Source organism: Podarcis raffonei, chromosome 5 (genome assembly GCF_027172205.1).
Source record: "Podarcis raffonei isolate rPodRaf1 chromosome 5, rPodRaf1.pri, whole genome shotgun sequence".
In the NCBI taxonomy this organism is placed as follows: Eukaryota; Metazoa; Chordata; class Lepidosauria; order Squamata; family Lacertidae; genus Podarcis; species Podarcis raffonei.
In genome coordinates this window covers 95,590,172-95,604,321 of record NC_070606.1, presented here as the reverse complement: position 1 = coordinate 95,604,321, position 14,150 = coordinate 95,590,172, and the positions used below count along the sequence as shown (strand labels likewise).

At 47.0% G+C, this 14,150-nt stretch overlaps 1 protein-coding gene across 2 annotated transcripts; it reads right to left on the bottom strand.

Annotated features, from left to right (window-relative positions):
- Window positions 1-6,878: 6,878 nt before the first annotated feature.
- LOC128414863 (cytochrome P450 2D28-like) lies at window positions 6,879-13,280 on the bottom strand. 2 transcript variants are annotated; one of them, XM_053390775.1, is made up of 5 exons: window positions 13,035-13,280; window positions 10,660-10,801; window positions 9,434-9,621; window positions 8,830-8,971; window positions 6,879-7,166 (listed from the first exon to the last, which is right to left on the bottom strand). In XM_053390775.1, exons 1-5 carry the CDS (start codon window positions 13,200-13,202, stop codon window positions 6,979-6,981), a joined length of 828 nt encoding a protein of 275 aa, XP_053246750.1. In that variant the 5' UTR covers window positions 13,203-13,280; the 3' UTR covers window positions 6,879-6,978. The 2 variants fall into 2 exon arrangements, with proteins under 2 accessions (XP_053246750.1, XP_053246752.1); XM_053390777.1 differs by lacking the exon at window positions 13,035-13,280 and adding an exon at window positions 11,014-11,175.
- Window positions 13,281-14,150: the final 870 nt, after the last annotated feature.

Here is a 14,150-nt window from a genome sequence, read left to right as displayed (position 1 = left end):
TCTGAAGCAGCACGTAGCTCAGCTGCCAGCGCACCCCGGGGGCAACGGGATAGAGGCAATAACCAAAAGCCCATTTCTCATTTCCTTAAAGCATTTAGGTCGTTTATAGATGACTACGAACATCGCTTCCCCGACGAAAACCCCAGTCCCCCATCATCTCCCGATTTGATTCCTGATACGCAGGTGGTTCCGGAGAGTCCACGATCTTCCCAATGGGATGATCTACCCAGCACCTCGGCCGCCCTCTTTAATGATTCTCAATTGGCAAGGGCAGGCACGAATTTCAGGACGGAACCGGTTAGGACCAGGTCAAAGTCACAGTCTTCCGCACCCGTGACTCGGGGCCAGGGGGGGAGGCGACATCTAAGTCTACCCGCGTAAATAATCCTGTTGTTCCTAGTTCTTCCAGACGTTTGCAGGATAAAAGGAACAGGGTGCAGTTACCGGAATCGGCCTCTTCATCCGAAGCTGAGGAGGATCAGCAGGAGTCGGAGACAGCCAATACTACAGAGCCCAAGGAAAAGCCTTCAGGGAAGAGGCGCGAGAAGAGAAAACACACTTGCAAGAAGAGCAAGTCGAAGAGGAAGGATTCAGATGATGAGACAGGTAGTTCTTCTTCCGATTATGATAGTGACGCGTCCTTGGGTTCTTACTGGGGAAAGGGAGAGGAAATATCAGGTCTCCCGGACTGGGCTCTAACTAGGAGAGCGAACAGTCATCGGAAAAAGTTTGGGGGGACACAGGAGTGGAAGGACAGGGCCTTGGTAAAAGATGCAGTCACGTCCACCTATTCAACGGCAGATGTGATCCCAGGTGATCACTTATCCCCAAAATTGCGCGCAAAAATTCTGAATGGGGAATTTGTTGACATGTTTAAGTTAGTTCCCCCAGCAGAAGAGCTAGGGCGGGGCGAGAAGCGGCCTTCCCATGGGAAGCGTAGGACCAAGTACCCGCCCATGCCAAGGACATTCGAGAACTGGTTGGATGGTTTCCAGGCTTTCATGGGGACGATTGTGGCGGCTTACCCCAAGAGGGCGGTCCACCTAGTCGCCTACCTTTCGCACATCTGCACCGCATGTGCCCTGTCAGGCGAAGCCGCTGCCATAAGTTATGACAAAAAGTTCCGTAGGAAGGCTTCCAGGATCCCATCAGTGCGCTGGGACCAGATTGAGAATGGCATCTGGTCAATAGCAGTGGGCCCATACGTTGAGAAGAAACCAGTAGAGTCCTTCAGATCGGCCAGAGCTGAACCCAGAAGGGAGTTTAGGCGTAAGGTATGCTGGGAGTACAATAAGGGGTCATGCCAAAGGGCGGCCTGTAAATATCCACACAAATGCGATAGATGCGCCGGGGCCCATCCTGCAGCATCCTGCTTTAAGGGGGGGAAAGCAGCCCTTTCGTGGAGGCCGGGGGTTTCATCACTCCAGTTCCAGGGGAGCCCCCGCGGCCGGGAACAGAAGATAAGGCAGTTTCTGAATTGGCGTTTCCCCCTATTAAGCTAGCCCCACTTTGTGATCTCCTAGCCTACTACCCAGATAGACAGGCGGCTTCTTATCTTCAGGAAGGTTTTTCCACTGGTTTTCGAATCCCAGTAACAGGTTCCTTGACAGCAAAAGATTCACCCAACCAGAAATCCGTTAGAGAGAGGCCGGAAATTGCCGAACGGAAAATAGCTAAAGAAGTGAGTGCCGGCAGAGTAGCTGGCCCGTTCGATAGTCCCCCAATACCAAATCTACATATATCACCATTAGAGATAGTGCCCAAGAAAACCCCTGGGGAATTTAGGCTCATTCACAATCTTTCGTACCCTAAAGGGGGATCGGTAAATGATGCCATCCCAACAGAGTTAAGTTCGGTGAAATATGCCACATTTGATCAGGCAGTAAAACTAATTAGGCACTTTGGTCAAGGGGCACTCTTAGCCAAGTGTGATATAGAATCGGCCTTTCGTCTTTTGCCAGTGCACCCCAATGACTTTTGGCTGCTGGGATTCAAATTTCAAGAGAAGTATTATGTAGACAAGGCTATGCCGATGGGCTGCTCCATAGCTTGCTCGGCATTTGAGTCATTTAGCACCTTCTTGGATTGGGTTCTACATTTTCGAACTAACGCCACTGGGGTCACGCACTACCTAGATGATTTTCTTTTCGTGGGGAAACCAAACACTGGGGAATGTGCCTCCCTGCTTGGGGCCTTTTCAGCGCTGGCCCAGGACTTGGGTGTTCCCCTTGCAGCCGAAAAGACGGAGGGCCCGACTACGTGCCTCACGTATTTGGGCATTGAGCTGGATACAGTTGCCCAATCATCCCGCTTACCGGAAGAGAAGATTGACACCCTTAAGAAACTAATTCATGCCACCCTCACACTTAGGAAAATCACCCTCCGAGAGATACAATCCCTGTTAGGCCATTTCAATTTTGCTTGTAGAGTGGTTTCCCCTGGACGCCCTTTCTGTGCCCGCCTAGCCAGGCTTTCGGTGGGTCTCAAGCACCCACACCACAGAGTCCGTCTTCCAAAGACAGTTAAGGCCGACCTAGAGGTTTGGGCGACATTTTTGGAACACTATAATGGAGTGTCCCTATGGCAGGAGGTCCTTAACTTGTCCTCAGATTTTCAGGTACAATCGGATGCAGCAGGCTCTCTGGGCTTTGGCTTGTATTTCAAGGGTTGATGGTGCGCCCAACATTGGCCAATGGGCTGGCAGGGCAAGGGCATCACGCGGGATCTCACTTTTCTCGAGTTTTTTCCAATAGTAGTGGCCGTGCATATCTGGACGGAGGAGTTCCGAAATCGCAGAGTGTGCTTCAGAACCGACAACCTGGCAGTGGTGAACATTCTAGCGAGGCAGTCATCCCGGTCTGAGAGGGTCTCCTCTCTCCTACGGTTGTTCGTTCTTCGGTGCCTTGAGTACAACATAGTCTTTTCAGCCAAATTCATACCGGGGGTCAATAATGATATAGCCGATGCATTATCTCGCTTTCAGATGTCTCGCTTCCGGTCGCTGGCACCTGGAGCACAGCTGTTGCCCGAACCCTTTCCGGAGCACCTGTGGAACGTTGGAGACGCAAAGTGATTAAGGGAGTATTAGCGTCTGTTGCACCCTCCACTCTCAGGTCTTACAAGAAGGCCTGGTGCGATTTTTTGGGCTACAGGTCTGGCTCTTCGGGGCTTTCGGCTAATGCGCCTCCCACCACTGATGACGTTTTGCAATACCTTGCGCACCTAGATGACCTAGGGCGCGCGCCTAAAACATTAAAAATACACGTAGCTGCCATTAGCTTCTTCGCTAAGGCCACGTTCTCCTACGATCCATGCAGTGACTTCCTGATCCGCAGAGCTATCGAAGGCTGGGGCAGGTTGCAACCCCCTAGGGTTCAGGGCCGTAAGCCAATTTCTTATGGGTTGCTCTCTCAAATACGCAAAAAACTTCGGTCAATCTGTTGGTCCCGGTTTGAGGCCCGCCTCTTTTCCGCGGCATATGCCATCGCCTTTTTTGCCGCCTTAAGAGTGGGTGAGGTGGTAGTCGAAGGTAGCCCAAATGGTTTGATGCATGGCCTCCTTATGGAAGACGTGCAGCTGTCTGAGACGAGCATGATGGTACGGATACGTCAATCCAAAACTGATCAGGCCGGTAGGGGTGTCCTTCTTAAACTCACAGCGTCTGGGGGGCAGGGCCCATGCCCAGTAAAGGACACTAGGCGGTATCTTTGTCTCAGACCGCCTGGCCAGGGTCCGCTTTTGATTCACGAAGACGGGTCCCCCTTATTGAGACACCAATTCACAAGGGTACTCCGCAAAGCTATTGATGCTTGCGGTTTAGCTTCCCGGGATTATGCTGCCCACTCTTTTAGGATCGGCGCTGCCTCAACTGCTGCGCGCTTGGGCTTGCCCGCGGACAAGATTAAAGAAATGGGCCGATGGAAATCCAATGCTTATAAAGGGTACATCCGCTAGTTTCCCCTCCGCTATGTTGAACCTACTTACCCGTTTTTCCCCCCTTTTCTTTCGTCCTCAGCCATTCTCAGGAGAAGTGTGTGGATTTGCGGCCACAGTATAGTCCATTGGGCCCGCGTTCGGGCGGTCAGCTGCGGCCTTACCCACCATCTTGGTTTGCCACCTGGGATGCGAGTTTCCTGGTTTTCGAAACGCGGCATGCGGTGGGAAGAGCTTATGCCATTGCTGATTGGCAGAGTAGCCACATTTGGCCCTCCAGACATCCTTATCATTCACTTGGGAGAGAATGACCTTGCTAATATGAGAAGCGTGGACTTGTTGTGGAACATAAAAAGAGACTTGGAGGCGATCGCGGCCTTGTGCCCCAGAACAATGGTGTTCTGGTCCTCCTTCTTGAAAAGAATTGTTTGGCGCGGTGCGCAGAGCTGTATGGCCATTGAAAAAACCAGGAAACTCTTGAATCGGGCGGTAGCCCGTTGGGTACGCTTTATGAATGGCCGAGTCATTTATCATGACCGTATCCGGATCGGCGACCAAGCCATATACCGGAATGACGGAGTTCATCTAACAGACATTGGGAATGACATCTGGTTGGGCAGCGTTATTAGTAGCATTAGGGATTGGTTGCAGCTGTGAGGGTATTGGCGGCGAGCCCCTTTGCGGCTCGGGTGGCGGTTAGGCATTGGATTCATGTGTTGTGCTGTGTCAAGGGCTAGGTGTGGCCATCGCCTATGCTATCTACCGTGGGTTATTCCGTTAAAGGAATGTGGCGGTCGTGTATTCCGTCCGATGCCTGCTTGGCGGGAGGCCATGGCACGACCCTCGGTGACATCAGGGGGTGAGCCTATAGTTGGATTAGCATCAACAGGCTCCACCTACTGTTGAATAAACCCACCTCCTATAGTCATCCAATGCCTAAGCCAATACCTTTTCACTGCTGTAATCAATAAAGTTGTGGCCTTTCCTTGCCCATTAACCTTATATCACGTGTCCTTGTGTATTTATTTCACTTAGCGGGGGTCCTGCCCTCGATCCACAAAGACTCTCCTCCCTGGAAGAGAGGGGAGTGGTTGTGGGCGGGAGACCGAGCTCCGCCCCTGGTAGGGGGCCTTAGCCCCCTCCCCTCCTTACCTGGCTGGTGCCCACGCCCACCGGAGGCAGCCAACCAGGTGCCTCTGGGGGGCGTGTGTAGCAGCTTAATGCTGTGGCACCAGCTCCGCCTCCTCCTCATTCGTCGTCGTCCCTCAGCGAGTCACCCACCCTCCACTCCCATTTAGCTCAGGGTCTAGGTTTTTGGCCTTGCTATGGACCTTAGGTTGGTCGCCCCGGTTGTCTGGGGGGCCTGGTAGGAATTTTTCCATTTGGCATTAGGCTTTTTGGTTTTTTTGCCTACCTCGTAGCAATCGTCACAACTTTTGTGGTATTGGTGGGTAGGTTAGGCATTGGATTCATGTGTTGTGCTGTGTCAAGGGCTAGGTGTGGCCATCGCCTATGCTATCTACCGTGGGTTATTCCGTTAAAGGAATCTGGCGGTCGTGTATTCCGTCCGATGCCTGCTTGGCGGGAGGCCATGGCACGACCCTCGGTGACATCAGGGGGTGAGCCTATAGTTGGATTAGCATCAACAGGCTCCACCTACTGTTGAATAAACCCACCTCCTATAGTCATCCAATGCCTAAGCCAATACCTTTTCACTGCTGTAATCAATAAAGTTGTGGCCTTTCCTTGCCCATTAACCTTATATCACGTGTCCTTGTGTATTTATTTCACTTAGCGGGGGTCGGGCCCTCGATCCACAACACAGTTTCACCTCCCTTAGTTCATTTAAAACGCCGAGTCAAAGTCTGAGTCAGAGTCAGTTCGGAAAAAGTTCAGAAGATTAATTAAATTGTTTAGAGTTATGAGTCCTTGAAATAGGCTGGGCAGCGGCTGTTCAGCTGTTCGACTTCGTTAGATCTAATTTACAGTGCCAACTTCACAAGTTGTCTTATATAAAACCCCAGGTTGCCAAACTTTTGATAAGAAGAGGGTTAAAAGATTAAAAAGTTAAAAGGAGTAGGAGCCCCCAACATCTAATTGATGTCTCTTCATCTCTTCACCTGTGGCTTCCTTCCACTCCTCCAACATCACAACACTGCCATTTGGCTGTTTCAGTCCTCTTTGTCCTCTTTAATTCCACTTTCCATTTCATTCTTCTGTTTTCTTAGCTTTTGGGTGGTTGCTTCCGTACCCATCTCTGCTGTTTCTCCTTGTTAAAATGTTATATATACAAACACACATACACATACAAACACACCAATTGCTCAGTGTTCCTCCATACCTCCATTATTCCTAAAGCCACAGTTATCTCAGTTTTCCACCATCTCCATTTTACTCAAACTTCTGCCATTGAAGGAAAGGCCAGTGGAAGTCAGGGGAACGTCTGTTTCAAACTTCTCCCCCTTCCATTCCTTACTGTGACAAAGGATGTGAAGCCTTCAAATATTGCATAGTGCCTCCACACAACCTATTTCACTCCTGATACCTTGCGTGGTCCGCGTTCCGGGTTCCGGATTCAATGTAGTGATTTAGAAGAGATATTTTATTAACAAGGACACATGTACAGTATCCATCAAAGAAACTTAACATTCTTCAACTGGAGAAGCTGATAGCCTTGCTCTTAGGAGTTTACTCATCTTCAAGATACAATAACATAGCATGGGGGGTGTTAGAAGGGGGCTGCAGAAGAGGGAGAGAGGAGGAGGTGTGGGAATGTGTGTGTAAGGGAGATTTGAGAAAAGTAAGGGGAGGGGGAGGAGAAAAGGGAGCAAGAGTAAGAAGGGGGATGCAAAGGAAGTTGTCAAAAAGGAGGGAGTAAGGAGGCATTAGGAGAGGGATGAAGATGAAAGCAGGGACATGAAAGGGCATGAAAGGGGCATGATGGGAAGGGAAGGGGAAATGCTAGGGGGTTCATGTGTCAGGAGTGGCCAAGGGGTCACCGAGTGCAGGAAGCAGGGGTGCAGCCCCTAATATTTTCCTATTTTTTTATGTGTTGCAGCGGGGAACTGCACAGAGTTTATACGGATGGGGATGTGCTATAATCCCTAGTATAGCCTCTTGATTGAGCTCTTTGACTCCTTCTGGCAGCTGAAAACTGAATGCTCTCAGCAGGCTGGTCAGGAAGATGAATATTTCGATCTTTGCAATCTTCATTCCCAAACAAATGCGAGCCCCTGAAGAGGAGACAAGAAGAAGGCAGCAAGTGAGCAATAATTTACTTTCCCATCTTCATTGCTTTGTAGCTATAAGCATTCTGCATAACGCTTTGGCAAAATAGACATAGTTAGGATAGGGAAAACATCAAGGCTGCTGTCACTTTCTAGCCTGGTCAGTGCTAACCTTCCTTTCTTCTTGTTATACTTATGTTTTGTTCTGTAATTTGAAGTTCCCTATCTCATATCAAGGAAGATACATTCAGGAAGAGGGTGGATTGAAGATGAAGGGTCCTGTGGGAGGGGCAGGGCAGAGTGCATCTCCCAGGGCTAGAAGCCAGTGTAAGAGGGTCTAGCTCCCAGTGAGAACTGGGAGGGCTCACTTTTCTGTGTGCAGAATAAGGGTGAAGATTTACAGTATTTTTTGCACCATAACACTCACTTTTTTCCTCCTAGAAAGTAAAGGGAAATGTCTGTGCGTGCTATGGAGCGAATGCCTACGGATGGCGGGGGGATCTGCTGCAGTTGTGAGCAGAGGATCCATGGTTCCCCTTCCTTCCCTCCTCCGTGGCTTGCTTTGAAACAGCAAAGCGGGAGAAGAGCCGCTGAGTGGGGAGGAGAGAGGGACAGAGAGCCTGCTTGCTTTAAAGGAGCAAAGCGAGAGAGGATAGGAGCCGCTTACACGAGTGTAAGCGGCTCCTGTCCGGTTGGCTCCTTTAAAGCAAGCAGGCTCTCTGTCCCTCTCTCCTCCCCACTCAGCTTGCTAAATAGCATTATTAGCAGCATCCTTCTCCACACACCCCATGCGTGCTCCTTGTCCCTTGAGTGCTTTTCCTTCCCTCCCCACTTAAAACGTGGTTACAAAGCACGGATCCACATGGATCCTCAGGATTTTTGCATTGGGCTACTCCAAACTCACTGTCAGATCACATGTCTGTGGCCACAGCATGAACCACAAAAATCATACATCCACTGTTTCGTTTAGAATATTTTTTTTCTTGTTTTCCTCCTCCTAAAAACTATGTGCGTGTTATGGTCTGGTGCGTGTTATAGAGCGAAAAATACGGTGATTTTGATAGAGGACCCTGTAATTTCCTTTATTTCTTTTCTATTTTTTCTTTCCTAATCTTTTTTCTATTTTCCCTTTTAGATTAGTATGATTTTTATTGTGTCTTATGTATAAAGCTTTTTAATAAAACTTGATTTTAAAAAATGAAAGGAAAACTTTGGTCAACTGCCCAAATCAGCAATGCAGAAAGGGGTTAAGACCATGGAGCAAACTCTCCTGCCAGGTTTACTTCACCTTGGTAGGAACTAGCATTGCTGCCTGAAGAGAAGTTGGGTGGCTTGCAGTGGTGATGTGTGACAGGGAACAGCACTATCCTGGTGCTGGCAGTGCTGCCTCTCTCAGGGACAGGGCAGGGGTGGCAAATGTTGGGAGGTGCAGATGGAGACCACATAAGTGTATGTGCATGTGTGGGTCCCAAGCCACCAACCTAGAGATCCCCTTAACTTGCCAGTGCCTTGCCCCATTCTGCTGACCAGCAGTGCCCCTCCAGCCAGAAGGACGCTGCTTCTGCTCCGGCCCACTCCCTCATGTGCTGCTGCTGCTGATGTCATTTCCTGGAAGCAGACCAGTAAGCACATCTACAGATCACAACGTAGCTTGGTCTTCTGCATTTACCTGCACCAAATGGGAGATATTCTTCTCTGTTCACGAATTGTCCATCCTTGTCCAAAAAATGATTTGGGTTGAACTCTGCAGGTGTCTCCCATCGTGTTGGATCAAGAAGAACAGAGCGTAGATCGGGAACAATAATAGTCCCCTGCACATAAGAAACAAGTGACTTGGAATGCATTCAGATCAATACATTTTTTTTAATTGTCCCATACTATCCCAAGACTAATCGGAATTATTATTATTATTATTATTATTATTATTATTATTATTATTATTATTATTGGTGGGTGGCTTTGTATTCATCACTGTAAAAACTTTCTGTACAGGCAGGAACACAAGAGGGCTTTCCGCCACCTCTTTTAAAATGAAAGTTCACAACCCAGGTGAGACCTCTGGATACTTCAGGCTCCTCCCCTGCCTCAATTGCCCCATGGAATGGCACTTGCCAGTGGTGAAACATGTCTGCAGATGGAGCTCCTGCTCTTGCCCTTCAGATTTTTGACTAGACAGGAAGTTCCTGTACGGCTGGCTGCATCTCTCAATATGAAACCTTCTGCTGCTCTTTGCTCTTGGGCTACAGGAGTGCAGCTATATCACACTGTTATACCTTGGGAATGAGAAAACCACGCAGCTTGAAATCCTTTGCACATTGCCTAGGGAACCCCCAAAAACTGGCAAATTTAAAGCGCTGTATTTCATGAATCACAGCATTCGTGTAGGGCAGTTTCTTCTTGTCTTGATAGCAGATTGAGTGAGCAGAACCTATGACATCTTCTATTTCCTTGTGCATTTTATCTGAAGAGAATGATGGAAACAGAAGTTTTATTGTGAATACTGCATTTTATTTCAGATGGACATTTAATTCCCTTGAACATATTCCATAAATCTCTGTGAATGAGTCCCAGTTTCTTGCATTTTTAGGTCACCTGGTCCTCGAAAGAGCTCATCTGTGTACATGATTCTTCCCCACTCTAGATCCCAGGTGTGAAAAGTGAAGCTCATCGCAGTTGTTTCTGGTTGCCAGAGCTGGCTGGATTTGCTGAAGGGCTGGGATCAAAGGCTGTCATATATTCATTCTCCACCCCCAGCCCTCAATATTTCCTACTTAGTTTCACTAATACTCATTTCCTCATCTGATCTTTGGCTAGCATCACTCATATAAAGGTAAAGGTAAAGGACCCCTAGACGGTTAAGTCCAATCAAAGGAGACTATGGGGTGCTTTGCTCATCTCGCTTTCAGGCCTAGGGAGCTGGCGTTTATCCACAGACAGCATTCAGGGTCATGTGGCCAGCATGACTAAACCACTTCTGGCACAACTGGACACCATGATGAGTGCCAGAGCACACAGAAATACTGATTACCTTCCCACCACAGCACTACCTGTTTACTTACACTGGCATGCTTTCGAACTGCTACGTTGGCAGAAGCTGGGACAGAGCAACAGGAGCTGTCCTGTCTTATGGATTCAAACTGCCAACCTTCTAATCAGCAATCCCTAGAGGCTCAGTGCTTTAGACCACAGTGCCACCCGCATCCCTCATGTAATGGAGCACGGAGAGGCAGGAATGAGGCTCAGTCACCTATCTCACAGCAGGGGCATTCTTGTACATTTGCTGCATAAAGAAACTGCTAGCAGATTTGCAAAAGAAAACAGGTTGTGGTATGGTATCAAACTGGAGGGGGGAATGTGTTGATTCCTGCATTGCAGGGGGTTGTATTAGAAGACCCTTGGGGTCCCTTCCAACCCTACTATTGTAGGCTTCCTTATGAAACCTTTAAAGAACTATGCTCCACCCTAGTGGTCAAGAGAAGCCCTGGCTCTCCTCTCTCACCTTGGATATCTGGATGACTTGCCAGGAGGAGAAGTGCCCACTTCAGAGAACTCCTAGTTGTTTCCGACCCTCCTATAAAGAGGTCAAAAATGCACTGGGCCAAGTTTTCTTCATCATAGGTGGACTCTGGGTCATTCCTGCTCTGGTGTTGAAAATGGGGGAAGTGACATGTCATTTACATGCATTACATTCTGTACTTCAGCACTTTATCTTCCTTCCCCCACTTATTACCATACCAGGGTGGCCACACATGCTTCATGAGAGGTGGGGTGTCCTCTTATAGTGCCTAAGGTGAAATGGGAAGCTGCTGCCACCCCCCCTTACTGTTGCTGCCCTCACTCGCTGGATCATCACCTTTTCGTGGTGAGTGGGCTTGCACATTCCTATGACCCTTGTGAGTGAAGCCACTGGGAATCTCGTACTCCCAGCAGGGTCACCCAAGGCGGTAAGGTCAAAGGGGAGGAGCTAGACAAAGAATGACCCAAGAAGTCATCAACGGCAGAACAGGTGGGTGATAACAAGCGGTATGTTACAACGGCTGTAAAGGTGGATGAAAGCTGCAGCAGATAAGAATTTACCGGTTTGCCATGACAACTCATGCCATCAGAACAGAGCCTTACTGCGGTCAGTGTGCACTGATTTACAGACATAAAACAAATTCACGTACAGGCACAGAACTGCCATCACTGCAAGAGAGATGTGACGTTTTAACATCAATATTGCAGTGCTTCAAGAGACTCAAAGAGCAGGCAAGGGACAACTGAAGGAAGATAAAGGAGGCTACACATTCTTCTGGAAAGGTCTATCTGAACAAGAAGGTCAAATACATGAGGTAGGCTTCGCTATCAAAAACAATCTTGTAAAGCTCCTGTCAGAAGTCCCTACCAGACTTCTGGTAAACTCACCAAAAACCAACAGGCTACTATTACCAACACACTCGTTTGACAGAAAAATAAATTTAAAACTTCATGGAGGCATCCTCAGTTTAGTTTAAGAATATTTTGTTTTGGATTTTCTGTTTTCTCAGTCCACATTTGAATGTCAGATAAACATCAATCCAAAAAATGCTCCAAAGCAAGACCCCTTAACACACTTCAGTTTCCAGTCCTTTACACTCACATTTCCTAACCATGGATGGATGTCAACCCACTTGAGCAACTAAATTGACTATGAGAAATATTTGGAGGGAACTCAATGAGATTTTCAACTGAGATTCAGAAAAAAAGATACAGTGGTACCTCGGTTTTCGAACAGCTTAGTTCCCGAAAAACTTGGAACTTGAATGCTGCAAACCTGGAAGTCAATGTTTCGGTTTGCGAACTTTGCTTCGGAAGCTGAATGTGCTCCTGAGCTTCCATTTTCACTGTTGCGCTGCTAATTTGTGCCCCCCCCCCATTGTAATAAAAGCCTTCCATTTCCGATTGAAGTGTCATGAGGTGATATTTGGAGCTTATATTTCATGCTTTTGTTTTTGCTAATTTTTTTTACGTTTTTGTTTGTGTGGCTTTTCCATTTTTGTGACTGTAGCTTGTTCTTCATTTTATGATTGATTGATTGATTGATTGTGTGACTACGGAAATGGATAAAAACCCACCATCCAAACAATGACTATCATCAGCGCAGGTAAGAAAGAATTTTAATTTTAATTTTTATCCATCCACGATACTGTTTTATTTATTTTATAGTACAGTACAGTGATTACAGCTTTCATTTTATCGATCAATGGCCTCATTAGATAGAAAAATTCACGTTAAATTGCTGTTTTAGGGGTTGTTTATAAAAGTCTGGAATGGATTCGTTTTCCATTACTTTCTATGGGAAAGCATGCCTCAGTTTTGGAACACTTTGATTTTGGAACAGACTTCTGGAACGGATTAAGTTTGAGAACCAAGGTACCACTGTACTGGTTTCCAGGCAAGGGATTAGTATTCACATATAACAGGGAATATAATGATTCCTTGAATGAGCTGCCTACAGTTTTGAAGCAGATACTCATTTGCATTCACATTTGTACATGAAAATATCTCTCTTTTTCTAGCTATTTTAGTAGATGCCCATGGAAGGATGTCAACTCACTTTAGCAATTAAAATGACTATGAGGGAATTGGGGGAGGCAGAGAGAGATATTGGTGTCCTGGCAAGAGATTAGTATTCACTTATTTTTATTTTTTTATTTTTTATTAAAGATTTCAACATAACAATTAATCAAAAACATATCATCCTCATTCCCCCCCTATTTTCCCCTCCCCGAAAAGAAAACCAGCCCTCCCACCCCCACCCCCCAGACTTCCCTCAGCTCCTCTCTCTCTTCACTCATAACATGGAATATAATGATTCCTTGGATGAGCAGCATTCGGTTTCAAGCAGATACTTACTTTCTCCATCTGAAGTAGATAGAAATCAATGAGATCCTGTGGCTCATGCAGAGACTTATGCTCCTTATGCTTCTCTATCTCCTCCTTTGCAAATGAAAGCACCATCTCTGTGCAGGACATGGTCTTCTTGTGGGGCCCTGGGAGATGTTTCATGAGCCATGGGAGCATTTCATAAAGCTAAAGGAAAGATAGCAGAAATGCTGCCATTACCATGAGGAAGCTTGTTCAAACCATTTGTGCTTTGGAATTGCACTTATAAAACATGATCTGCATTATTCTTCAGGGCTAGCATATTAGTTTGAGTCTCACTAAGAAGAAGGAAGGTATCTATAGCTTCTCTGGAATCCCACAATGATTGGATTCTGTGATTTATCCCTAGCTGAAAATGTGAAAGAAAAGTATGGCTCAAAATATTTTTCCAGCTCCCCGGCGTAATTTCAAAACTGGGCACAATCAGAGGACCTCTCCTAGAACAAGTTAGTGCCCTTTTGTGGTAGTTGGAGGTGGGTGGAGAATAGGGATGGGGGGGGATTCAAGTATGTTTCATGAGTACTTTTTTTTTTTTTTAGAGATTAGGAATGGATGTAGAAATGTGGAGAACTGAACTTAAATTTGAGGAAAGGGTTTAGTTGATCATACAGAAGGGGGCTGCTTTCCTCAGCAATAGCAATAGTGCTTGAGTTGCTGGTCTCTCTTTCATTAAAAAAAAAATTCCAGCCAAGTGGTGGCTGCAGGGGCCTCACCATGGACGCCATCATGATTGCCACTGCTAGGTGGGTATAGAGTAGACACATTTAGTTTTCCATGATGGCAACAAAATGATGTAATTCCCTTCTTGAGAAGATTATTTTGTTCACCTCTCTTCCCCTTGGTGGGCTCTAGATGACCTGTTCTGAAGGTCATTGTTCCATTTTTGTCCCATCTTCCCTCTAAAGTGTCTCCTGTGGTGGACAAAGTCTTCTTTTGTTGCTTTTTTATGGGGGGGGGTTGTGCGTGTTTTTTATCTCAATGATAATCATGAGCAATGGATCAGGCTGTGAGATAGTAAGTGGCCCTTATCTCAGATCAATTTAAACCTGATCTCACTTCTCCAACCCTCTATCAGAATACTGATTT

Excerpts from the sequence above, each read along its gene's own strand:
- LOC128414863 (XM_053390775.1), bottom strand. The coding sequence starts at position 13,202 with ATGCTCCCATGGCTCATGAAACATCTCCCAGGGCCCCACAAGAAGACC. Across the intron at positions 9,622-10,659 it reads AAGTCATCCAGATATCCAAG|ATAAAATGCACAAGGAAATA; the intron begins GTGAGAGAGGAG and ends CATTCTCTTCAG. Across the intron at positions 8,972-9,433 it reads GTGGTTTTCTCATTCCCAAG|GGGACTATTATTGTTCCCGA; the intron begins GTATAACAGTGT and ends TCTTATGTGCAG.